The sequence below is a fragment of the Hirundo rustica genome, chromosome 18 (assembly GCF_015227805.2).
Source record: "Hirundo rustica isolate bHirRus1 chromosome 18, bHirRus1.pri.v3, whole genome shotgun sequence".
Lineage (NCBI taxonomy): Eukaryota > Metazoa > Chordata > Aves > Passeriformes > Hirundinidae > Hirundo > Hirundo rustica.
In genome coordinates, this window is record NC_053467.1 from 12,032,290 (window position 1) to 12,059,120 (window position 26,831).

The window sequence follows — 26,831 nt, forward strand, 5'->3', positions numbered from 1 at the left end:
AGCAGTGTCCTTTAAAGAACACCCAAGACAAGTAAACCAAATGAGAAATTAAACTCCAATCATGCAACACTTAAGACGAAGGGATCCATGGATACCACTAATGGCCAGGTAACCTTTTGCTACCCTTCTGCCTATAAACTTTACCTAAAGGTATAAATAGGATGGTTTAAAAGATAGATATTTGCCAAGGAAGACAGGAATGTCCCTGGAATGGAAAGATCATCCCCTCCCTCCAAATTATTACGACTTCGAAATTACGGGGCTTCCAGGAAAAGATACAGAAAAAGGAATAACAGTTCTTTACTAGACTATATATATAAAACAACACAAAACAAAAAACAACAGCAACGACAAGAAGAAAACCCAGTTAACAGCCTTTTCCCGCCTATCAAGCTTTTCCCAATTTGGTGTAGTTACGACGAAAACCGAGAGGGGGCGCTGTAGGCTCGTGTCCAGGCGGAGGGGCGGCAGTGACTCCCCCTTTACCTAAAGGTAAAGTTTATAGGCAGAAATAATTAATTTTATTACACAAAACCCAACACAGCTGGAAAAAAGATGGCAAACTTCTAGGTATACAAGCCCTCTTCCTGAAAGCTTGTCTGTTTTTCTCAATGGTATCAGCTGGTTTAATGTGAGGATTTTTTCCCCTCTACCTATATAACTCAATTTGTCAAATTATTAAGGTATCAATTGCAACAACACTGAAGCAAGTGGACATGAGCACCAGAGAACAATCCAAGTAATCCTGGATGATGATTAGTGAACACGACACATGCAGAGATTTTTGAAGGGTGAATTCCTCATTACTAACCTTGGAAGGATGACAGAGGTCTTTCAAATATCTATATACAGTTCTTGGTTGCATAGGAAAAATAGCAGTCACTATGAATGCATATCAGAAACACCCATGCTCACTGCTATGCTGGAAACAGTTCAACACATAGGTGGAAAAAACCCAGCAAAAACAACAGTCATCTTTTCATGTGTTTCACACAGGAATGACTTTAGATTATAATACACTCATTCATTCTGTGAGTTAAGGGTAATAGCTTAAAATAAGTTAACTTCATGGGACAGAACTAAGTAACCCTTTTCAACTGTCTGCTTGTGAAACTCACGTTCTCTCTTTTTAATTCCCACATCAAATTCAGCAAGCACTTCCTACAAAGGGAGTAACAGACGGGTAACACTAGAACAATGGTACTGATGGAAACACTGGATTGTCTCAGCCCTTTCAAACACTGTACGAGGAGTTTAGTCATGGCATAACCTTTCTCCATCCTCATAACAATCAGACTATGCTGAATGAAACCTGTAATCTGGCCTATGGTAGATCCCCTAACAGGACTTGTACAGCAAAGGGGAATTTCAAGAAAAAAATCAGCCAAACAGTATCCTTTGCAAAATAAGATCAGATTTCATAACCACTGGGGAGAGAGGAGAGAAAAAAAACCCCTTGTTTTACAAAACCCTCCACCATCTTATAGACATTAAACTTCAATTCCTTTACAGCCAAGCACCTGTAATTTGTCAAATACTATGCATTACAGAAATAACTGAACTTTATTTTGACTTCTAGTACTGTATCTCCCCAGTGCTAAAAGTTAAGGGTATTTTTTATTTCTCTTATTTTTTTTTAAAAAAACCTTCTTTTAATATAAAATAAATATCCTAACAGAAGTTAAATGTATATTCTAAGCACATGACTAAAGGGATATTGATTAGAGTGTACCATCTACTATAAGCTGCAAGGACATCCATCTTCTGATGTGCACACGCATATACATATGGACCTACTGGTGATAAAAAATTAACTGTTTCCCTCTAGTTTTGCAGAATGACAACAGAAACAGCATAAGAAGCAGTCACCATGAAATCACATGAAAAAAACTTAAAGGCACATCATTCACTAGTCTAAGCTTTTCGTTTAAGTTAAGCAAAACAATTCAGTACTATTAGAAAGGAAAGTTTTGGCTGCAGCCAAGAGGCCTTTAAAGTGTATACTTGCAGAACTACTAAAGAGTCAAGAAACTAGAGCCTTACTGAAAAATTGCTAGAAAAATACTACCATGTTTTCCATTCTGAAGATGAAGCGACAAGAGGGCCGCTGGGAGACACAATGCTACGGAAAATACTTCTTCCCTCCCTCCCCACACTGCCCCCCTTATAGCCATTGAATTTTACTTTAAAGGAAAAGAACAAAACCAGTCATATTGTTTACTGTACTTGGGAAAACAAACATCTGTTGTTGAAGACTTTACATTTCAAACCAAGTAAGAACAGTACTACAGAATGTATATTCTACTGTGAAATTCTCCTGAAGTAACATTGCAAGTTACTCCAAAACATGCTAATTAAAGACACCAGTAAAAATGCCACTGAACAAGTGTGAAATTCTTGCCTCACAACACGTATGCTTTGTAAGTGCATGAAAAACTGTTCATAAAGAAGCCACGGGTTTTCCAGAAAGTAAGTTGCAGTGAGCTGCCGTCCAGTGGTTAAATTGATAAAGTATTTTAAAAAGTGCTTGAGAAAAACTAATTAGATTAATAAAATTGATAAATTACAACTGAAAACAAGAGAATGAGATCACAAGGGATTTTGTCTAACTGATAAAAAAATAATGTTCAGTTAGGGGGCATAACTGCAGGAGATCCAGTGGCAAGCACGGAAGATGTGCTTATTTAGTTGTAAACATAAACAATGGAGATAACTGTTTTCCTTCTCCAGTGTGGTAAGAGAAACCATGTGTATTGGATGATGTAGCCTTGTGCTTGTGGACAGCGGCTAATCAGCTTTATCACTGCAGTTCAACCACAGAATGCACCACAAAGCAATTCCAAACCAAGCCAGTTATCAAGTATTCTTCGGGTTCTCATACTTCGTCAGGTAGGTTCATAAACTTTCTTTGGGAAGCCCATGAGAAAGAGAGTCCTGGATGAAGATTCATCATTTTAGCAGGACTACTATACTGAGGGCAGCAAGACTTGGATTGGCAGGTATTGGGTGGAAGACGTAGTTGCTTAACAATACCACTTCCATTTATATTATATATTGGTTTGGTTGATAGGACAAAAATTAAGTGTTCTAGCTCTAATGACTAAACACATTCATATGTAAATTAGTAAAAGTAATTCCAATATAAAAAACATTTTTATACAAAAACAAAGAAGGAAAATTTTGTTGTTTTTTGAAGTTTTTTATATAGAAAGAAGTGGTATAATGCCTCCCTAGGGTAACACAGTTGAAGACCAAATTTCACTGCTAGTAAGACGATCCTTTTATGGTAAAATGATACAAACATAAGAAGCAGAAGGGGGGAAAAGTGCCTCATAGTTAGGAGTATGATAAACAGTGTACATTTATTCATCTTGTCTAAGGCTACCTCTGCTTTCTAGATGCTGACCTTTCTTGTAGTTTCAAGGTTAACGAATTTAGTAGTGTGCTTACTACATAAAATAATCTCACGCAATCTCACATTACTAAACATAGTCTTAGCAATTTGTTACAAGGGGCAGCCGTCAAACAAGCAAAGCAACAGCTACTACACAAGCAGTGCATAATTTTCTAAACTGTAATTTCAACTGTAATCAGTTTTTAGAGGAATTAAACAATAGGGGAAAAAAAAAAAAAGAGAAAGAAGCTTATACAACTGTAGTAATGCTAAACCAGAACATGCTAATTAAAAAAAAAAAAATTAAAAAATTATTGCTAGATGGCACTGCAGCAACACAGAATTGCTTGTCCAACATTCTTATACCAGTTTCTGACATCAGCGTCTTCCAGTTCTTGAATCTTTTGCTCCATGTGAAGTTCCCAGGTTCACATAATCCTCAGGCAGATGATCTATGTGACTATTCCTAGAGCTGTAAACAAAAATTAATTTACATTAAAAAGCATGAGAGATCCCCATGTAAATTTTTTTGAACAATAACATGTAACTGTTAAATACACAATGCTGTAATTTCCTAAAGAAACAGGCACCATAACATCTTTTTCTCATAAGTTAGTGGAAACCAATTATAACAGTATATGTTATTTCCCAAAAAAAGGTTAGTTGCAGAGAGAATTTAGAGGACCTGCTGAAAAGTAGGGCAAGACCTCCACTTAAGTATAGCTGAGTTCCACCTCCACTCGAACATTTCTGTTACATAAGAAAAAAATTGCAAATCAAGGTTTGACCAGCAGAAATCAGATCTTTTAGATACATTTAAAAATAGAAGCAGCTCTGTATTTTTTCCTCTCCTCTTCCAATATTTTAAATTGCTATTAAAAAAACAGTTTCTCTGAGATCCGGTGGAAGAATACCAGTAACGTCAGGATTTCAAACAAAACCGAGGAGCTGATACTGATACCAAGACCAGTAAGTTCTCTAATGATACACTGAACCTTTGAAGCTCTGCATTAATCCCTTAAAGACTCAACAGGTTTGCTGCAGTCTGTCACACAGCTAAACAAACCTAGATTGTGCAATTGCTACGGTGCTGTTCTGCAACCTTCTATTTACTTTCAACTCTATATTACAGGGACAGACCATTGCATTTGATTAGATAAGACTGATCATATAATACCCACAGAGGCAAAACCCTGAACTAAAACTGTGGAGTAAACAGCTAAATATATATTCACTTTCATATTCTGCTAGATTTTGCTTTTAAATTTACACTTTGCCTGAAGTAATCTGAATCCTATAGCCAGCACTTATACATACAAACCAAGTCTACCAGAAGTGCTGTCTCAGTGTAGTCTAGACATGTATTTTTACACCTCACTTGTTCATTCCCAAACCCTTAAGGGCAAGGCAGATCAGAAGAATGATTGCTGTACTGTGATCAGTATCCAGCTCAGCCTGGCAAAGAGCCAGTTGCTGGGTTTAAGAGACTCAAACTCCTCCTTCCATTCCCAAAGAATATGCTCTATGTAAAACTCCTGAACTGGCTTTAAATGAATTTGCATATACACCACATTAACCACAGTAACCTTGATGAATTCCAGAGTCTTGCACAGATCACCCACAATAACAACAATAACAACAACAACAACAACAACAAATTAAACTTACACAACCATCTCTACATTCTAAATGTAGTTGGATCCAGCACAGTTTACAGCAATTTACAACAGTTCCCATTTTAAGCAGAGAATAATCCCAAAGAGACTGTTATTGCTGCTGACAGTAGTTACATTAAACAAGAATTATGTAAAGACAGAACTCAAGAAAGAAGTGTTTACTCCCTCCATCCTGCCAGCTTGCATACATATTTCTCTTTTCTTCGAGATATGTATGATGAAGGCACAACCTTCTCTTTTATTAACAATATTAAATGCTGTGTCTGATTTGCCTGCTTTTAGTTTAAAAAGAAAATAATCGACAGAGAGCCTGTGCTTTTACAGGCAAAACCATTTACTGCTTCACATCCACCTCTTTCTATTGTTTATTCTCCATATTTCCCTCATATCTAATTATAAATTCTGTAGAAGAAAAAAAAAAAAAAAAACAAAAAACAAACCCAAAACCAAAAAACATTGTTTTTAAGCAGTATGGATGCTTAAAAAAAAAAAAAAAAAAATGTATATATAAAATGTTTTTTCTGTTCAGCTCTCTCCAGAGATTCTCCCAAATCTCTGGAGTCAGTATAGCTTCTCTCACTGTACATCATTATTCTGTGTCACTGGTCGCAGATAATCTCTTCTGAGTAAGCACAGGGATGCAGAGAACAAATCAGACAAGCATGCCTTTCAAATAGCATTTCTTTAAATGAAAGAGATTATCAGATCAGAAAATTCTACGCAATATCTCTGTGCTAAAGTTTGTCATAATTTAAACAACATTTTTCTTCACAAACAATCAAGACAACTCTACTTCTCTAGGATAAAAACATGAGTCATTGATCGTTGCATGTAAGAAGTATAAAAAAATTCAAGCTTGCTCTTCCCAGGCATACTGAAGAACAAACCATGCTCAAGGACACAATGATCTGATGGTCTTTTAATTCTGCTGGCCAAGATTTCACATTTATCCCTAAGTTAATGAAAATAGTCTTTTCTCTTCATATTCTGGTTCTTGTTGGCAGCATTCAAATCACGCTACCATGCACAGATAGTGTAAGTAATAACTTCTTCATTTGTGTAAGGACTAGTAGATGACTTTTTAAAAAGACAATATTGTGGATATTCATGAATAGCCTCCCTGCCTATAACATGCAGCAGTGAAAGATCTGCTCTTTCTGTATCACACTTTCAGCTACAGTTGTTCCAAATGCATCAGGTGGCTGCCACAGTTAAAAAGATTAACTAAATTTGGAGTGCACAGAGGGAGGAAAAGACAATCGAGCGTTGGTGAAAGACAACACTGCCAACCAAATGACTGGCTGGCAGGAAGCAGACCCGACAAGGAAGGATTCCACGGAGAGGCCTGAGGGTGAGATGTTCTGAGGCAGAAGAGCAGATGGCAGGCAGACTGTCGAGGTCAAACCCGTTAGATGAAGACAGTAGAGAGCAGCACAAGATAACGCTTTGGACTCAGGGACAGCACAAGAGAGGCCACTTAGCAGGAAGGGTGCAGAAGGACAGTGGGCCCCAGAGAGAAAAAAGGGCACGAGACGCGCAGGCGACCCTTCGGGAGCTCCGAAGGACAACCTGCAGCACAGCGGGATGCTGTGTGACCCCACTGCCTTCTGATGGGGAAGCCCAGTCGCAACCCTCCTCCGGACGGCACGAACCTGCACACCCCTCCGCTCACGACGGTAGGCCGCGTTTCTTCCGGGAGCCGCGGCGGGCGGGCCCGTGCCGGGAGGCGGGCCCGTCTCCGTGGGGCCCGCGGCGCCGGCATTAGAGGGCCGCTGCCGCTCCGCCCACACGCGACTGCGAGCCGCCTCCTCTCCGGCCCTCGCTCAGGGAGGCTGCGCCGGTCCCCGTCTGGCTTCTCTCCTGCTTAACTAGCCGGTGTTTCTCAGTTCTTCGCATTCCATTCACTTCCAGGAACCCGGTAGCGTACTCTTCCTCCTCACATTCTCCCCGTTCCATCCTCATTACTTTCATGGAGCAGCCTCTTCTCTGCATCGTGTGAGCACGGGCACACCCCTTTGCAGTCCCGGTCTCGTTTAGTAAGACCCCCTTCTCCCAAAACACAGCTAGTACTTGTCCCATACTCTCCTTCGTTCACATGTCTTCCTATACATTTTGTTTATCCAGTTGTTTAGTATTAAACAATTTCTCTTAAGCACAGATCAGGAAGGAGGCTCTTGGCCCCTTTCAAGTACAGCCCTTAGGGATGTGAACAAATTTCCCATCATCTCTGAACTCCCACTGCATCGTGTGAAAAACTTTAAAAAGCTTGTAAAAAAACGAACTCAGGCCACCTGTAACACAAGGTAATACAGAACAGATAGATACATTCCTTAATTATAAAAAACTGTATCCATCAACTAAACTGCCTTACACCGTCTAGGTGAAACGGAGGAAGATGTAACACATGAAGCAGGCCTAAAGCATGATTTTCCCTTAGTCACTCTAGATGACTTGGTTGTCTGGAAGTCATGAGGCAAACTTCCTGTAATGTTCTGTCACTCCTCTGTTTTTCTGGATCACATAAACAGCTTTTGACTTCCAGAAACTTGAATGCTGCACCCAAATTATACCTGAAGTACACCAATTTAGAGAAGATAGAGTATTATCAGTAGTTCTTATATATTTTTCCTTGTGTCGTCAGAAGAGAATTGTGTGTCCTAGACCCATACCAGTTAAAGAAGGTGTTTCTTTTCACCAGTAACTATTAATGAAAATTAGAATCAGAACTAACACTTTGACTTTTGTAATAAAGCAAGTTCCGTTTAGCTTATTATGATTTCAGAATACTGCAATTATTAAAGGGATTTAGTTCATTTATTTATATGAATCACCTCTGGTTTAAAATACAATGGTGAAAACCAGCTTCAAACGACTTTCTGCATCTGAACACACAAAAATTATAGTGCAAGTCCCAGCATAAGTTATATTCTGCAGTGGGCCCCACAGAGTCTGCTAGTGAATGGCCGAAATTGAGATAAGAGTGGACAGTAAAAAACTGGTTTTACTAGTCTTTAAGATTAGCAGTGTCAGTCTTATTAGCTGTATGTTATCTGCTCAAAATAAAACACATGGCCTTGCTCATCTTCACACATTAATGCAAAAAGGTAGTACAAATGGGTACTGTTCTTTAGCAAAACAGAACCAATAGCCAATGCAAACATAACGTGCAGGGAAAACCAAAAAACTTCCAAGTCATTGAAAGAGCTTAGATTCCTGTCTTGGTATTACATGATTTCAGCAAGTAGGTTTTAAAATATTGGAAGCTACTAATCTGTGCAATGTCATAGTTCTCAAAAGACAATATTGTACTCTACCTATCCTCTTCTACTTAGAACCCTACCCCTGTGTCTCTCCACACTGGTTATAGGAGTAACGGAATTGTTTAGATTGGAAAAGATTTTTTTTTTTTTTTCCAAGATCATCTACTCTAACTGTTAACCTCCAGAGATGGTGAATCCATCACTTCCATGGACATGCCATTCCAAGGCTGGGCAACACGTTTGGAGAAGAGTTTTTTTCCTAATACCCAGTCTAAAGCTCCCCTGGTACAACTTGAGGCCACTTCCTCTTGTTCTATCACTTGTTACCTGGGAGAAGAGACAGGCACCCATCTTGGTACAATCTCCTTTCAGGTAGTTGTAGAGACTGCTAAGGTGTCCCCTGAGCCTCCTTTTCTCCAGGCTGAGTCTCTCCAGCTCTCTCAGCTACTGTCCATCAGACCTGTGCTCTAGACCTTCTTTAGCTCCGTTGCCCTTCCCTGGACATGTTCCAGCCCCTCAATGTGTGTCTTGTAGTGAGGGGCAAAAAAACTAAACACAGGATTTAAGGTGCGGCATCACTCCCCTACATACTGGATTGCATGCTAGAAGCACACAAAAGAGTGGAGCACCTATCCTGACTTTCCTGAGCCCCAGGTAGCCACAGGAGTGTTACTTTTGTAGTGCACTTGAGAATCCCACCATAACTTTTCATAGATGCTAAATAGCAATATCAGCACACACACAGTTTTATAATCCAACATTTGTATGAATCGCAGTTGAGTCACAAGAGATTTATGCAGAAAGCTCATTCTGTACTGATGTAAAAGGAGTAGTATGTTATGAAATCATATTTGCAGGGAGAGCTCCCTTGGTAAAGGATGAGGAGAGAAGCCTGAGTGTTGTCTACGGAATGCACAATATCACACTCAAAATTACTAAGGAAACAACGAAGCAAGGAAGCTCGTAAGAGTAATTCTCATGGAAGGAGACAACGAAGAAACCGTGATCGCTCCCGGGAAAACAGAAATGGCAGCACAGAACAAATCTCAACCGCATAAATCCATTCATAAGTTGAAGTCCGCCGCTCGGGTCTTGTTCCCCCGGACAGACAGCGCAGCATCCACGCCGGCAGGATCCAGCCCAGTCTTGCACTCTGCGCAAGCAGCGGAAAGCTCGTGCTGATGCCTTATGAAGCCCCGGGGCCGCGCTCCGAACCGGCGCCGGCGGAGACGCGCTGCACGCGGCCGTGCCCCTGCGCGGAAGAACCTGTGGCGGAGGGAGAGTCACCGCGGCGGCGATAGGACCCAGGGCGCGCCCCGTGTGGCAGGGCGGGGCGAGCAGCCGCAGGCCCGCCGCGCGGGAGCGCTCCCCAGCCGGTGGGACCAGACGGGCTGGGGCGGGTCTGCGTGGGCACACGGGGACGGCGGGCTGCGGTCCGGCGCGAGCACGGGCATCCTCACGCTGAATCCCGGGACGTGACTCAGGTACTGAGGCGAAGTCGTCGTGCGTGATGTTTCGGAGCGCTTGCCTGGCGCACGCGGACGAACGCCGTGGGGAGCGCAGGGTGGGGGGTCCGGAGCCGGGTAAGCCGAATCCAGAGCGCCGGGCGGACCCAGGGCGCTTCTCTGCGTGGGGCTCTCCGGGCCAGCGGATGCGCCCGAGCGCCGCCCAAGCTTTGGGCAAAGCGCGGCGTAGGAGTCGCGGGTTCATCCCTTGCCCAGAGGCTGCGCTGGGCGCTGATGGGGACGTGGGCACGACGCCGATTGTTCTCGCACCCCTTCGCACCACCCCACGAGGGTCGGCGAGGCGCTGTCCCGCCGGCTGCGTTTCTCTTCCCTCGTGGGGCCACGCGGGCGTACGTCTTCGTCGGGAAGCTCCCGTTGCCGTGTGGGTCGCCCAACGTCCTCAGGGGCCACCGGCCTGAAAGCGCTGTCCGGGCGCTGAGCGGTGCTGGCCACCGAGCCCCGCTCCTCCTGCTGCGAGCGAGCGCTTCCCCCGGCTTCCCCTCTGGCAGCCGGATCACGCCCAGGCGCGTAGCGCCCCGGCCCGAGGGCACGTACAGTGCCACACCGGTGGCTCGTGGGACACCCGCGAGCTCCGGCTTTGTTTCCGCCATTCGTGGTCTCACTCCGTTACTGGGTGACGTGGGTTTCCGCGAAAGCCTCGCCTCCGCGGTCCCTTCGCTGCTGCTCACCTCCTGTTTTAGTGTCGAAATTCACCTCGGGAGGTAAATTTCGGAGTTCTTTGTCGTAGCGATGACCGTTCAGGTCCGTCAGAGCGAGCGACAAGCAGTCTGAGGGACTGTTCCCTCATAAGCAGATCGTCGCAGCCCTGGGCATGAACTCCGTTACTCGGTTCAGCAAGCACACTAAGAACGGTGGGGTGCCCGGGAGCGGAATCGCGCGGCGTCTCTCTGGTCTGCGCGAGCATCGGCTGCGGCGGCGACCCAAGCCCTTCCCGGGAACCGTCTCGGCTGAGGGCTGCGCCGGCTACGTGCCCGCCCCGGAGCGCCGCGCGAGCGGTCGTGGCCGTGGCGGCATCGCGACCGCCACCACTGTATTCCCAACCCCTCTCCCACACCCCCACCCCATCCCGCGCCACGGTCGCCGCAGCCCCTTTCTATCTCTTGGGAAAGAGCCTTTTTTGATACTGCTCACAATCCACCTGGAGGGGTCTACGGCTTGCCTTCTAAGCAATTCTAAGGAGAGCAGAAAAAGCACCCAAAGGTGGAGTTGAATTTCAGTAAGTCAGCTTCCTCACAGGTGCAGACCATTACCACTAGTGGAAATGCGCTTCTCTTGGGCAAACCGTACAATTTAGGCTGTCACAGAGTAAAACCATGTGCGGTTTTGCAGTGTTTATTTCAGAACAAGCAGTGTGGCAGCCGTTTTAAAATGCAAATCAGAATCTATCAGTAGAGTACACATCTTGTGGTTCAGTCAGAAGTATAACTCAAGGTATATTATAGAAATTAAAAGGTGACAGTTTAAATTGTGACTGAAGTGGCAATTCACATATCTCAATGTATGACAACCTATTATGCAGCTGCACTGTCCAAAGTGATTGTGCAAAATGACACCTCTGAGCCAGATGACCTTTTCTCACTATATTCAGCTACATGTGCTCACCTAGCTTGAGATACAGGGCATGTGCATGCGAGCGGTTTATATATTAGGGTAGTTCCACGGTATTCTGCAAAAATAAATGCAGATGCCCAGCTGGTGACAGGACTAGACCTTTAATTAGTATTTATCTAGCTCTGTCGCTTTTTGGTTTTATACTAAACAATATAAGGACACTTATTCATTATAAGAAATTGTCAAGCGTTTCTGTTTTTCTAAAGCTTCAACACATTGCATAGCAATCATAGCTGCAGGGCTGAAATTAATTTTTGATACAGGAAAATTAATTGTAAGTTGTTTCTAAATGAAGTTGGGATTCTGCAACTTTTATTTTTGAAAGCAAATGGGAAACGGTCAGATAATTGCAATACAGCTGAAGGCGTGTTTGTCACTTTTCTGTGAACACAGAAAGGGCATGTGCTCTCTGGTGTTAAGGCGCTGCTGTGATGCTGACATTAAGAACTTATGGTAATGGATGTGGTGTCAAAAAAACCCCACAGACTTTCAGCAAAATAAATCCACTTTTCCAGAAACTGGGCATTTGATATAGATACAATAACTCTGGAGGTCAACAATGCTATTGTAATAGGACTAGTGTTGTTTTGCCAAATAAAGAGCGGGATTCTAACACTTTAATGATATAAAATAAAACAAGCAAATAAATAGTCACAGCTTTCCCTATAGAGCACTTTACCCAGATAATAGAATTTAGACTGATTAGTGTTATCTGCTACACATAGAATTGCGGTGTGAATTTACTGTCAGTGCAGACTGCTAATAACTTGTGATAAATGTTACTCACTGTGCAGCAGCAGTGAACAGTTAAGATGTTTTGAGGCTAAATGGGGAATTATTAATAGTCAAGATTTGGTATGGAACATCACTTGCAGCTACAGACAGCATAGAATTTTCCTAGGAGTTCTGAGAGGGAGATGAGAGAACGGGGAAAACCGGCAAACCCTTAAGAAAGGGAGCAGACCTGGAAAATAGTCTCAGTTGAAATGGAGGAGGCCAAAATGGGACAGTGGCAGTCACTGGTAGGCCTTGAAGAGAGGACAGGAGGTCAGGATGGACATTGGTAAATATGATAATGATTTTGTAGGGAACAGAAGTTTGCAGCAGCCTTTGGAATGAACATAGAATTCAACTGGCAGGTATTTAAGCAAGTAAACCACAGGAAATGCACTAGTGGGTTATAACAGTGGATCATCTAAATGGCTTCTATGAGGTACCTGATAGAAATAAAATCTGTAATTTTATAGTAATCAATCTGTAATTAATTTGTTGTAATAAAATCTGATTTAAAGATATATGCATTTGTACTTTGGAAAATCAGGAAGGAGTTAAAGTCACGCTGAATAGGTAGATGTCAGTGATGTCAACACAAAGGGTAGTTGTTCCATAGGCAGAGGGCTATCATAAGGGTCTGGAGAATATTAAAATAAAAAAATTAATTTTTATTTAAAAAAACATTTCCTGAAAAAAATTCAGTAGAGTTGGTTAGTCTTAGGAATCCTTACTTAAAACCAAGAATAACATGCATATTTTGTTTAGTCTACTTAGATTTTAATACCCTTGGGCAAATATAGGAGGTTTATAACTCTTATTAACACAGTACTGAGCAGCTTTTAAATGTATTCATAGCCTCAACATCCTACAAAGAGAGAATCATTATTTTCTTTGTTTCACAGCTAAGAGAACTGAAGGAAGATGTCTACATTGCTCAGTTTAGACCATTTTCTTTATTTTGTAGTTATACATTTCTCAGCTGGGTGGGGTTCCAGACTGAAGTCTAGGCTGAACTGCATTCCCTGCTTAGAAGCTTATGTTCTATTTTAGATAACCATCTTTTATTTGTATCATAGAAAATCAAGGTTGTGTAGATTTTAGCCACGGTTAGAAGGAATGAATTATCCTTGAGAATTTTTGAAATTAATTCTTCTTGAGAACAGGAAATTCTCAAACTATATAGGTCAGTGCACATGCTCATAAATATCCTTCCTACCCATACTGCTGACCATGAAGTCCAGCTATGTTGCCAATAAGAGTATCGGCTAAACACAAATAATAGATTCTTGACATTTCTTAGTTGCTCCTTTTCATAATACAAATGTTCTCCTTTTCTATACATCATCCAAGAAACCACACCATCACACTACCCACAATGCTACCTAATACTTCTTCCTAACTGAGTCTATATTAGTTTCCATGACAACAAGAAGATAATAATCAGGAAGATGAAACCCCAGATGCTACCTTTATTTTACACATTACCAAAGCAAGAACCCATTCATGACAGAAGGAATCTGGAATAAATACAGACAGTGCTATCATGTCTGTTGCAAAGATATGAAACGGAGCCACCGCCAGTTAGATGTAATCCTTTGCCTCTAAATAGAGCTGAGCTAGCAAAAGCAGGAAGCAAAGCAAGCTGTTGCAATAGTTAGGCAGTAGCCTCCTGTCTTAGCAGGCTTTGATAACATCCCAGCACTGTAGCGAAATCCTAAGTAAAAATTTTGCCTGTGCAGATCAACCACAAGCCTACCTTTTCTAAAGGTGGTACTCCTTGTACATTTTGCACAGGAACCTCCACACTACTTCCTTATTATTTCTTAAGGAGGTGAATACAGTCTTAGCCTAGAAAAGCATGCCACAAAAGGATGAAGTGCATCCTTGCTGTGTTTATGGAGATGGGATTCATTTAGTTCTGGTTAATGGTCTTTTTATTTTGATGTGTTAACTGGAACAACCAATGGACAAAACCAGATGAATAACGTTAGTTGTAGAATCATAGAGTGGTTTGGGTTGGAAGAAACCTTAATCTTGTTGCAACCCGCTGCCATGGGCAGAAACACCTTCCATTAGGCCAGGTTGCTCCAAACCCCATCCAGCCTGGCCTAGAACTCTTGCAGGGATGGGACAGCCACAGCTTCCCTGGGTAACTTTTGCCAGGGCCGGCCTCATCACCCTCACACTAAAGAATTTCTTCCTAATACCTAATCTAAACCTACTGTCAGTTTGAAGCCATTCTCCCTTGTTCTATCACTACATGCCCTTGTAACAAGTCCCTCTCCAGGGTTCTTGTAGCCAGTTCGGGCACTGGAAAGGTGCAATAAGGTTTCCCCACAGCATCCTCTTCTAAATTCTCTCAGGCTTTCCCTTTAAGAGAGCTGTTTTTGATGCATGTGTGGGCAAATGTGAACCACTCTTAAAGGACAGCACTTGAAGATCTGGTGTGCCGGTTTATGGTGATTTTTAGCCAAATGTGGTAGTAGGTATGACGTAAAGAAGAGTAAATTGATATTACTGTGTGTTTCCCTGTAGGCCTATTTTTATGAAATGCTGGAAAGTAGGCCAGGCTCCCTCACATCAGCAAGTCTTAACTCTTTCATCACAGCAAAACATAATCCGTTTTAGAGACTGTTCCTCATGGCAAAGATGTCCGTTCCGTAAGGCAGGTTCAACAGATTATGTCCCCTACAGGCTGACTTGCTCTGCTGGGCATGGAAGAGCTCGAGAACAGGAAGGAGGTTTCCCTCTCCTGCGGCGGCACCGGGCTCCCGCGATCGCGGTTGCGAGCGCTGGGCGGGGGTGCGGCCCCGGCTCCGCCCGCGGCGCGCGCGCAGCTCGCGGGCAGCGCCCGCCCCCCGCCCGAGTCACGTCCCGCACGTCTCAGTGCGGCGGCCGCCCGCGCGCGCCCTGCTGGGGCGTCACCGCACGGGGTCACGCGGGGCCGCGGGCGGGAGCGGCTCCCTGCAGCCCCTGGCCCGCGCGTCGGAGTGGGGGCGGGAAAATGACTCTTCCCCCGAGCCGCGTCCGCACCAAGCTCGGTGCGCCGCGTGCCGAGTTGACTTTTGTCCCCTCGAAAAGGTTGGACAGTTCTCTTTTGGAAGGAACAAGCGTGCTGCCAAGTACTTCTTAACGGTGTCTCTTCTCAAAGCCGCTCGCCGCTTCATATAGCGTGGATGTAGTTTGCTATGGGGGTTCAGCATTGTAGGTGTGCCCTTGTAACAGCTTTGCTGTAGACACGATAAAGGAGACTGCGCAGAGGTGAATGCCGTAAGGCACTGAATGTCTCCATCCAGCACTGTATAAGCGGGCTGGAGAAACTGCCAATTGCTATTTTTCAACAAAGCATGCTCATATATTATTACTGACTTTGTGTTCCTATTAAATGGGTAATGGAAACGAACAAAAACTGCCCAACCCTTCCCCCAACATTTTAAACCTTCACTCCAAATGAAATATTCCGACAACTTGGAAGTAGTGTGACTGACAATGCTTCCTACCCCCTGGAGTGCTTCGATTTTGCATCTTATTCCTGTTCTTTATACAATGAAGTCGAGATACTTCCGGCAGCATTTCCCATTATCATTAATATTACAGTCGCAGGGATTATTCTTGGTGCACCCACTCTGTGCTGCCTTGTTATTGCTTAAAAAACCCAAGTCCTTATTTGAAGAATGTTTTATACCTTGCATCAAACAAAAGCTACTGTGAAAAAGAGTTTTGAAGGGCGGACAGATCCCAGTGTTGGGAATCTTGGAAGAGATGCATCTTAAAACTGTTATTTAGCAACTCAAAGCCTGCTGCAGAAATTGCTGAGTTTACCAAGCTGTGCATTTTTACATACTCTCAGCAATCAGCAAATGTAATTGTTGCAAGCAGGAGCGTTCTTTACTCGTGTGCATCTGTGCTTGCTCTCCTCTTTTAGATACCACTGAAGAGAAACACTGATACATCTATTTGCACTTTCAAGAAATGGCCAAATTTTTAATGATTTAATGTTTAATGATCCTAGTTTGTAGGTCACTTTAACATTTTCAAGACTTGCGTAGAACACAGATCCTACAAAAACCTAGCTGTTGTGATGCAGTAACTCCCTGCACTCCTCACATACAGGGACTCTTTATGTGCCTTTTCAGTGTCTTACTTACATCTTACTTACCCCACATCTCTCCCTTTTAAGACCTAGCAGCATTACTGCCTAGAATGTAACATTATCATAACAAAAGATTTTAATTTTTATAAGCAAAGATGCTTATGTCTGTGTACAGAAAATGTGAAAAATGTGATTAACCAAATACTTTTTCTTACTGATCATGTAGTAACAACAATGGAAAGTATTTGCTTCATGCAGGCAGCTGTACTGAGCATTGCTGCAGTTACTAACTCCCAGCATCTACAAAAATGGCTCATGGAGATTTTCATTGCAGCTTAGCTTAAGAACTTGATGTGTGAAAAATGATAGCACATCATAATCTCAATGGGATCTTTCTATCTTTTCAAGATAACAGTGTATCAGGGCTGTACTGCTGTCCTCAGTGGGGAATAAGAAACCTGGGCAATTAGTCCACCATTTCACAGAAGCTTATGATGCACCAGGTCTCCTAAGTGAATAGGCCAGGGGCTTCATGTAAAAGATCTTGCATAAAAAGTCCTGAAGACTTTAATGCAGTAATTATTACGTATTTGTGAAAGTCAGAGACACTCCTGAAGTGCTGTTATGGCATCACTTTTTTTATGAAATAGTGATTTGGATGAAATCCAACTTTGAGAGCTGTGAGGAGCCATTCGTTTAAAACTCAGCGGCGTGCATCTCATTTTTATATATTTTTGCAAGCTTTGTAAGAAGTAAACTCACACCAGGCATAGTTAAAATTGCACTGCATCTTCAAGACTTTTATTTTAATATTTTTATGCCTTAGTTTTAATGGTAGTGCAATTTTTATAGACACTAATTGCTTTTTGTTTCTTAGGGAACACACAAGCTTCGTCATCATGGGAGCTGTAGTAGCTGATGATGGTCCATCAGGAGTTAAAGCCCCTGATGGAGGCTGGGGCTGGGCTGTCCTGTTTGGCTGTTTCATCATCACAGGATTCTCCTATGCCTTTCCTAAGGCAGTTAGTGTCTTCTTTAAAGAACTTATCCGGGAATTTGGCATTGGATATAGTGACACTGCATGGATTTCCTCCATTCTGTTGGCCATGCTTTATGGAACAGGTGAGTAGTCATCTGGTTTTGAAACAGTATTATTGTGCCATACAATTAAGTTTGTGAATCTTACAGCCATTTACAGTGTGTATTATGATTGCATATCATTACTTGTGTGCAAGAAAGGCATTCCAAAGAAGAATTACTATTAATCACATAAATCAAAAGATGTTTTTAAGCCCATCCAGGTTGGATTTAAAGTTACCTCTCTGTAATTCAGTAGCTGCTAAAGATGATGAAAAAGAAAAATCACAAGGCACTCTGAAGAAAAAAAAAAGATTAAGTATTTGACTACAGAGGAAAGGACATTTTTCCTGATTGGCTTGACTGTATGAACAAAGTACAAAATGAGTCTGAATCACTGAGGTTGGACCTTAGACCTTTAAGAGCATTGATTCCAACCATGAACGTTACACTTTGAAGTCCACCAAAGAAATACAAAGGGTCATAAAATCAATTGCAAAACTTGGTTTATCTCAGCAACTCTGTAACTTGCTTTTCTTGTCTAGGTCCACTTTGTAGCATATGCGTCAATCGCTTCGGTTGTCGCCCTGTCATGCTAGTGGGTGGCCTTTTTGCCTCAATGGGGATGGTGATAGCTTCCTTCTGCACAAGCATCGTTCAGATCTATCTAACCGCAGGTGTGATTACAGGTAAGTACTACACATTGCTGAAAATGAGTTAACTTACATCTCAGCTTTAGGCTGACATTTTGTGTAAGTGAAAAATACCAGAAGCATCGGGATCACCCCGCTGGGCTTTATAAAGATGGCAGATAAGTGTGGATTAAAAGGTAATAACCTTTTAATTTTTGTTATGAATGTTTAATGCAATGTTTAGTGTGAAAGTGTAAAGTACAAGAATACTATGGGGGTAGAATACTTTGTGTTATCTTATGATTCTTTCGCCCAGTAGGAATAAAACTATTTTCTCTTAAGTCATGAGTCAGAGAAACTGTTACTAGAGTATCTTTAACAGTGAAATTGTAGGCACATATTAATTTTTATGTACCCTCTACTATAGGTTTGGGTTTGGCACTAAACTTTCAGCCTTCACTCATCATGTTAAACCGTTACTTTGACAAACGCCGGCCCTTAGCCAATGGGCTATCTGCTGCTGGGAGTCCAGTGTTTCTCTGCGCTCTCTCACCGTTGGGACAGATACTACAACATGAGTATGGTTGGAGAGGAGGATTCCTTATCCTGGGTGGGATGCTGCTCAACTGCTGTGTATGCGGAGCACTAATGAGACCTTTGGAGCCACCCAAAAAGTCTGAAGCTACCAAAGAGCCAGCTGAGAAGAAAGTGAAGAAAAAACTTCTGGATTTCAGTGTTTTTAAAGACGGTGGTTTTGTAATTTATGCATTAGCAGCATCTATCATGGTGCTTGGCCTCTTTGTTCCCCCAGTATTTGTTGTGAGTTATGCCAAGGATTTAGGGTATCAAGACACCAAAGCAGCTTTTCTTCTGACTATTCTGGGATTCATTGATATCTTTGCTCGCCCAATCTGTGGAATGGTAGCTGGTCTTAAATGGGTTAGACCACGTTGTGTCTACCTCTTCAGTTTTGCTATGATTTTTAATGGCTTTACAGATCTCATGGGTTCTATGTCTGTTGATTATGGTGGACTGGTGGTCTTTTGCATTTTCTTTGGCATTTCTTATGGAATGGTAGGTGCTCTTCAGTTTGAAGTTCTCATGGCTATCGTTGGTACGCAGAAGTTTTCCAGTGCTATCGGTTTAGTGCTCCTGGCAGAAGCTATGGCTGTTCTGATTGGTCCACCATCAGCAGGCAAGTATGCCATTTAGTTGAGAATTTAAAATTGTGCGCATTGCATCCATTTACACAAAATGTAAGGGAGCTGAGAAAAAGATGTGAGTCATTCGAGAAAAGCAGGCTGTGCTAGTGTTGCACATGTTTCAAAGGCTTTCTGCAGTTACACTCTGAAACAGTCCAAAAAGGGATGGAATGGACCTTTTCCCTCTTGGATCTATTTCAGGATTGGTTAAATTGCCATCTGGAGATGCTGCTATTTCTCTTCTGAAAGCCTGCACTGAACTTCTTATTGGTAGATAGCTGACTGGGATTCAGAACATGAAATCTGTCAATTTTCTTTGGGAAATACTATGATACATTCTCTATATCCACAGTAGATTTGGAGGGGGAAAGAAAATATCTGAAGGAAGAAAAAAAATCTTAGGAGGAGGACTATAAAACTGGACTGATTTAAGGAAGGTAGAGTGCTTCTATTGCACGTCTTACAACCCAAGAATAAGGGGACATGACAAAATAGTAACATCCCTTAATTTGAAGTCAAATTACAAATTAATTACTAATCAACATACATTTTACAGACTCTGAAGTGAAACGGTCTTTCCCTCCCAAAGCCCACCAGGTCACTGCCATAAAATGTTTACTACTTATACCAGACATTAAAAACATCAGGTATTTTTATTTTGACAGAACCCCCTTCATGGGAAAACCAGTACTATGCACTGCTTCCTCTGATCTTCAGGTTTGGAGAGGCACTTCCTTCATATCCTCCCACCTGTTCTTTCACATGCACTGTGTCCTGTGAAAATTTACCTCTACCAGTGTCAGAATCAGTCAGTTACTCCAGACTGACTATTGACTAAGATTTGCATTTTAAGCAGACAGTGCACTGCCCGTGTAGTAAGGTAAATGAGATTGGGAGCAAGAGGATAATGATGATCAGGTCATGATACAGATGAAACAGATCCCATCCATGGATGCACACATTTTTATCTGAAATACAAAGCACATGTTTGGTCTCTTGCATCTGAAGGCAAGGCTGGTTTTATTTCAGATGAACTGCATGCCTCTGTCTGTGCAGCGGAATATGTGTTTTGGGATGTCACGTAATGTCAGTGACTGTTAAACTGAACTGAAATAATTATTTTGTTATAAATTCATTTAAATCCTATTTCAAAAAACTTGGTTAGGTAGTCATGGTGATTCCAGACAGGAGAGTCAAAATATTTTAAAAAAGAAAAATATTCACTGCAAGATAATAATTTTTGTCCATTACCTGGAATGTTGCCTTTTTCAGGAAAACTCCTGGATGCAACGGGGAGGTACATGTTTGTTTTCATTATTGCTGGAATTGAAGTTACCACTTCAGCCCTTGTATTGGCCTTGGGAAATTTTTTCTGCATTAAGAAAAAATCAGAAGAACCACATACAAAAGAAGAAGCATCAGAAAGAGAGGAATTAAACAAATCTGAAAACAAAACTCTTGAAGATGCCAAGGTGGACTCTATTGAAGTGGAGCAGTTTCTGAAAGATGAGCCTGAAAAAAATGGTGAAGTTGTAACTAACCCAGAAACATTGTGTGTGAGCATGACAAGGAACTGGAAAAGTGTTTAGAAAGAAAGATTTTCAACACTATTTATTTTAGAAACAGAAATAGTTTAGGGCTGGGCCATCTGCTTTAGTAACTGCGGACTAGTCAGCTCACCAGGTCTCTTTGGAAGCTGATGAGCTAGATAACATCTTACTGGAAAATTAGCTTTATCAGGAAAAGGTGGAACATTGTGGTTATACATTTCATGTAAACTAAAAAGCTTTATGAAAACAATTAAGCTCTTGCTATGCATCACCAGAAACTGCTCACTTGGAAGATACAGGAAAAGCATATTTTAAGAAAAGTGAATTATATGTATGTTTTCAGAAAATATTGATGAAATTGCTGTGTTGTGTGGCTAAATATAATTCCCCTATGTTCTCCATGAAGGGAAAAGAGTTTGAGATGGATAAAACTCAGGAACTTAAAGGTCTCCATGAGGTTTTTGAATTTCTTACCTTTTTAGATTTTTTAGATTTATTGGCTCAGCCCTAATTTAATTTTGATAATATCTGTAACTTCAATTTATGTAAATGCATTTCTGCCTAAACTTGTAACCTTTGCAATTATCATCTGGAAATCCTGGTTTTGGAAAGGCACATTACCGATAGTGTCCTCAGCAGATCACTCAAGTAGTATTTCAAGGTAGTACTAAAAGAAAAAAAATGAGCAGAAGGGATCCTGGCGGACCTCAAGCAAACGAAATTAGCCCACAGTTCCATATACCGTTTTCAGTAAAATTTCCCTAGAGCATTGAAAAGTATTACAGGAAACATGGAGAAGATGATTATTAGGTTTAGTAGAATATTCTGAAAAAGTGTCCATTTTGCATGTAAAAGAAATGGTGCAAGTTTCCAGATGACCTATAGACTGGGGTAGACTTAGGGAAGAGACTGAACTACTTTGAAACATGTTAGTCATCCATAAAATGCAGTGTTAGCCATTACAGGAAGTTTTAACATGTTTGGTTTTTTCTTCCCTATTATCCCACCTCCCTACCCTCTGACTTAATCTACAGAAGTTCAAAGTGCCATTCTTGTTGTTTGAGGAAACATGGTAACAACTGTTCATCATTTTTATGATAGCACAGTATTGAATAGAAAGGAAAGCATTATTTTTCCCCCCCCCCCCACCCCCAAACCATTCAAGAAATGCAATTTTTAAAATATAAAATCATGCTACTGCACCCCACTGCTCAAATCTGCTTATAAAAAGCTGCCTAGGCTTTGTAAGTGCAGTAAAAATATTCAAAACAGACTGTTAATAGAGTTCAGTTTTCTTATTAGTAGCAAAGGAATACTGGCTTTCGGGGTGGCCAAAATTGTTGTGCTTAATAACTGAAACTAAAAGACCCTAATCCTTTAAAACTCAGTATCCCCTTTAAATTTTAACAGAAACAAAGTGCCAAAAGCATGAACCATTCTTTAATGAACAATCTCAGATACCAGCTTCCACTCTGGAAGTTTCTTCAAAATGGTTTTGCAATTGTTAGGGTAACCTTGCACAGAAATTGGAAAGTTAGAATCATAACTTTTAAAAGAAATGGATGCTGCACAGAATAAACCTGTTTTTATATCCTATGTAGTGCATTATTGTAAAGTCTTTTATTAATTTAGTGGCAGCAATTGTAGTGAATGTCATTTCCCAGTTGTAACAGCTTACTTACTGAACTTAGCGCCAGTTTGCTGAAGACCAAATTGGTACTTGAAACACAACACTAATAGTTCCAGAAGGCAAGAGAAAAACGGAATCCACAGAGTAATTCATTGTATCTTTGGAGCCTGCTTCAGATGATATATGAAGGCCTGATACAGCTTTCAGATTGGAGTCCCCTGTTTCAAAAAGCAATAACTAGAAACCTTTCCAAAGGTGAATTCAGATTCTCAGATAGCCATTTTTGTCTTACTGTGTGCTTTGATCACTGGATTTCTTTGCTAGATAATGCTACACTGTTATCACAGAACTAAATGGTTATTCCTTTGACCTCAGGTTTTGGCACAATTTTAAGTTTCTGTACATTCTTCAAATGTACTAGACTGCTTTATATGTAACAGAATGTAATTTGTGCTAATCATACTGATTTTCCAGACTACTTTTCATTTTCCATACATACACTTTTACGGTTAAGCTGGAAACAAGAAGTTTTATGTTGCAATTTTATGGGATTTGAGACAGAAGAGAAAGTTAGGGAGACAAGGAGACACGTTTCAACAAGAAACCATAAATAATGTTGTAAGTAAAACTAGCATTCACAGGAAGGCCTCCTTTGCCTATACGAGTTATTTTCTTCAACTCAGAGATCAATCATTGCGACTGGGACTGCCAATGCTCTTGTGCTGTTTTCAGCACAGACCTACACCAGTGGCTTGCAGTATTTATGACAGTAGGAGATAATTACTGAATGAGAGTGCTCAAATCACAGGACTCCTTTATTGACTGTGAGGAAAAAAAAAAGGGTTAAAAGTTAATTCACTGAGCAGTTTTAAAAAGCCGTATGAGCAGTTGTAAAATCTTTATCATTTTAATTAATTACAAGAAGCATCAATACAAAGGCAAGAAACTCCTAATGTAGCTCTCTTAGCAACATTCAAAAAGCGGCAGGCTTGAGAGTTCTTCAGAGTTCTAGAGCCAGTTAAGCTCCTTATTCCCATTCCGTCCCATTCAAGGCTAGCACCCAAGTGTGTGCTAGCCCTCCAATCCTCCTTCTGTTCAGCTGCCCTTATCTTCTTGGAAAGAGATCTGCTATACTGATGGGATGGAAACCGCCATGCCAGATCCCTAGGCTGCACACCTGCTGGCCACTATACTATACCGTGCTGAAGCATGTATCCAGCTGCTCCTATTGACATCGCGGCAAAGGCCTTCGCATTCATCTCCTGTTTTATAGACCCTTCTCCTTCCTCCCTAATGTGTAAAAAACCAAAACCAACCAAAACTAAACCCCACAAGCAGCTAGTCCTTAGGTTCCCGGTACTGTCCAGCCAGGCTCCTTTTTAATTTAACTCTGCTTATTGTAAATATTTAAATAGATTGATAAATATAAAAACTATGTATTTCATATATTTAAAAGGAATGTATTTAAATGCCTCCAGGTATTCTGGCTACTGCATTTCTTTAACCTCAATACCACTGAGATGCCCTTCAGAGCAGTCTGTGAGATGTGCTCGTCCATGTATTTTGAGGACGTACACGAGCAAAGCCATAAAGCATTGCTAAGGAGACACTGATTGCTCAGGGTCACAGGCAGAACAGTTTCATGCAACATCTACCAAGACGAACCTTTGTTCGACCTTCACCAGATTCAAATTTGTGTTTTAAAAAAAGGGAAAAGGAAGTGAATGTAGGTGACTATGCAATTGAATTGCCAAGCATCCAAAGATTATAATTGACTCCTGCATCATACACTATTAAAACAAATGTAATTTCTTTAGACACACAGTTCATGAATATATCTAAGAAGTCTGGAAAAGTAAACAATCAAAAATCTAAAAGACAGTTTTCAAATATTCTTTCTCTGAAAGTAGTGAATTACCCTGCAGGCTAGCAAATTTTTAAAGCATTTTGGATCTTCATATATTCTATAAAATATGTACTGTAGGATTTATGGTTAAAATATTATATGATTGATTATGCAATGGATCTTAGGAAAATAAGGGCCTGATGCAAGGAGATGAAATGTGTATAAATGCCAGCAATACACATACACTGCATACAAAAGTATACATGTGTTTGCACATAGGTATTGACGCAGGCATATATATTTTGCATAAACATGCAAAATACCTGCAGGAGTATATTAGAGAGAGCTTGCCCATTTATTACACAATAAGCAGAGTTAAAATTATTTCCTTCCTCTTATACAAAGATCAGTTTGCTTTTTAAAAAATTCTAAATTAAGTGTTCTGTAGACATTTGGAGCCTAGAACACCTCATCAGAAGTCTTAAAGTTTATGCAGCTGTTTCAAGCTAAGCCAGTTCCCTAAAGTTAAGACTTGAGATAGTATGAAGGTACGGCGTAAAGGACTGGAGAGATCTCGTGCTAACATTAAATTCCATCCACAAAACGTGTATTAGGCAATGGAGAATCATTCTGTAAAAATAATTTAGAACCCCTAATCAAGCATCTGAACTTCAAAATGAAAAAGCAAAATTCACATATGCACCTTTGGTATATCCCAAAGAAAATGTTTAGTTTGGTAGACAATCATAAACAGAAGAAATTCAGAATGCAAACTCTTACATGTTACAGCGGTAAGTATTGACTTGTGTATGTGCATCTGTGTCTCTCTGCCACATTTGTCTAGGATTATGGGAATACAGTTCAGTTTTGTGCGAGACGACATTTTGTTTCTTGTTAAGGCACTTTAATGTAACGTACATTTATACTTAGATTTTTTTTTTTAACGCTTTTCTAGTAAATTGTTGCAAATGTAGTGAATAAATATATGGTTGTCAAAAACTGTGGGTTTTGAGAGAAAATCAGCTCAGAAAAAATTAACACCCCCGATACAGACATTTGGCTTCATTTGCACTTTGCCTATTAAACAGCTACACAGGGACAAGAGTGTTTATTGAGAAGAGTTTGAGACTTTTAGCTGACAGGCAGCCAGAATTTAACGTAGGCAAGGGAACTGCTTATGCCGTGACTCATAGTTTGGCCACTTCCAAAATGGATATGCACTTCTGCTATAAATGATCCCCAAAGGACTATTTTAAGGCATCATCTAATTTAAAATAAGTGATTAGTGTTGTCCTGTGCAAAAACATTGATGCTCTCCTCTGAATAGTGCTCCAGGCTTTGTTTGCAGGTAAAGTTTTATGAACTATCAGACTTATAAAGCCCCAAAAATATTTTGAATACCGACACACCAACAAGCTGTCTTGACTGTCAAGTGATGGTCTTTAGAACTTGAAAGCTCCCAAGAAAACACAGTCTAGGAATACATTTCTGTTGTGTTTTTTTGGCTCCTGTGGTACCTCAGCTAGGACTGGTACCTCACGTATAATGCCAAGGCTACACCCAACTGAATCAAAATTACAAGCTCTTCAATGTAGCAAGACCCTATCTTTTGCAGTCTGCAGAGTGATACCTACTCGTACTTAGTTCTAAGTATCTCTGGCAAGAAATCTTTGAGAAATCTCTCTAAGCTCACCTTCAAAAGTTTCTCTGTTTATCTACACTGAAAAAATCATAGGTCTAGTTTACATAAACCCCTCCATGTGTGAATAGATATAAGATTATTTTTTCCATGCCAGTTTAATTAAACTGGCAAGATTTAAGGTGTAATCAAATGCTCTGCCACCACAACGGCCAAATCAAGCCGTATGTTGCTACAGGAATTAATGTTACTGGGTGGACTAAAATGACAGAACTTAGTAGCATGGAGTCAGTCCACCCCTGTGACAGAAAACCGGTGTTTATCTTTCCCTCTGGTTTTCTTCGAGCCTGAAAAAAGGAAGTAGGGTCATTCGACGTAGAGGAAAATGGGCTCAAACCTGAGTTGCACAGCCATTGCTCCCTGCTGCTGGACCGTTGAAGGAAGTACTCTTCTACTTGTGGAGGAGTAGGGTAACAACCTTGACAACAGCAGAGGCACTGTGTATGAGAAGCAACAGCTTTGGAATGGATTGGTTCTAGCAGCTTTCTCAATGCTTATGAGATAGAGTGCCAGTAGGAAAAAGGTGTATCTACTAAAGACCATCAAAATGCTTATGCTCTTCAACACATTTGCTAGTGACAAGGTCTGCAAGTTTAGCAGTCCTCTATTTGTCTGAGAATGTACGGCTAATTAGACAGAGTAAAAAAGCTACTTACCTCCAGTTATACACCGTTAGTTCCTTGAAGGATCTCTGTATTTCCTTTGTCATGTCAGCAACATTTCAGCTGGCAGCCTTCCTCACTACTCCCAGATGCATACTTCAGAGCATTAAGAAAGGATAGCTCTTGCTCTTCTGACTTTTCATCTACTACTCCTTCAACAGTTTAAAACCTTTCACAATAGAACTCTGAACCCAGTTGA

General features: G+C 41.2%; 2 protein-coding genes across 6 annotated transcripts in view; one reads left to right on the top strand and one right to left on the bottom strand.

The window, feature by feature from the left end:
* Window positions 1-9,498, bottom strand: part of CCDC57 (coiled-coil domain containing 57) — a 33,884-nt gene extending 24,386 nt beyond the window's left edge. For 3 of the 5 annotated variants that reach the window (XM_040081826.1, XM_040081825.1, XM_040081829.2), the window contains exons 1-2: window positions 6,723-6,826; window positions 3,761-3,866 (exon numbers count right to left, since the gene is read on the bottom strand). In XM_040081826.1, the coding sequence (XP_039937760.1) occupies window positions 3,761-3,807 (47 nt within the window). In that variant the 5' untranslated portion in view covers window positions 3,808-3,866; window positions 6,723-6,826. Of the gene's footprint in view, window positions 1-3,760; window positions 3,867-6,722; window positions 6,827-8,657 lie in introns of those variants that run through there. The other 2 variants (XM_058422937.1, XM_040081828.1) reach the window with 2 other exon arrangements.
* A 183-nt stretch (window positions 9,499-9,681) lies between these two features.
* On the top strand, window positions 9,682-25,275 carry SLC16A3 (solute carrier family 16 member 3). The gene is made up of 5 exons (XM_040081996.1): window positions 9,682-9,814; window positions 17,212-17,456; window positions 17,957-18,100; window positions 18,471-19,238; window positions 20,518-25,275. The coding sequence occupies exons 2-5, from the start codon at window positions 17,234-17,236 to the stop codon at window positions 20,832-20,834; spliced, it is 1,452 nt and encodes a 483-aa protein (XP_039937930.1). The 5' UTR covers window positions 9,682-9,814; window positions 17,212-17,233; the 3' UTR covers window positions 20,835-25,275.
* The last annotated feature ends 1,556 nt before the right edge of the window (window positions 25,276-26,831 follow it).

Excerpts from the sequence above, each read along its gene's own strand:
- SLC16A3 (XM_040081996.1), top strand. The coding sequence starts at position 17,234 with ATGGGAGCTGTAGTAGCTGATGATGGTCCATCAGGAGTTAAAGCCCCT. Across the intron at positions 17,457-17,956 it reads GGCCATGCTTTATGGAACAG|GTCCACTTTGTAGCATATGC; the intron begins GTGAGTAGTCAT and ends TTTCTTGTCTAG. Across the intron at positions 18,101-18,470 it reads AACCGCAGGTGTGATTACAG|GTTTGGGTTTGGCACTAAAC; the intron begins GTAAGTACTACA and ends CCTCTACTATAG.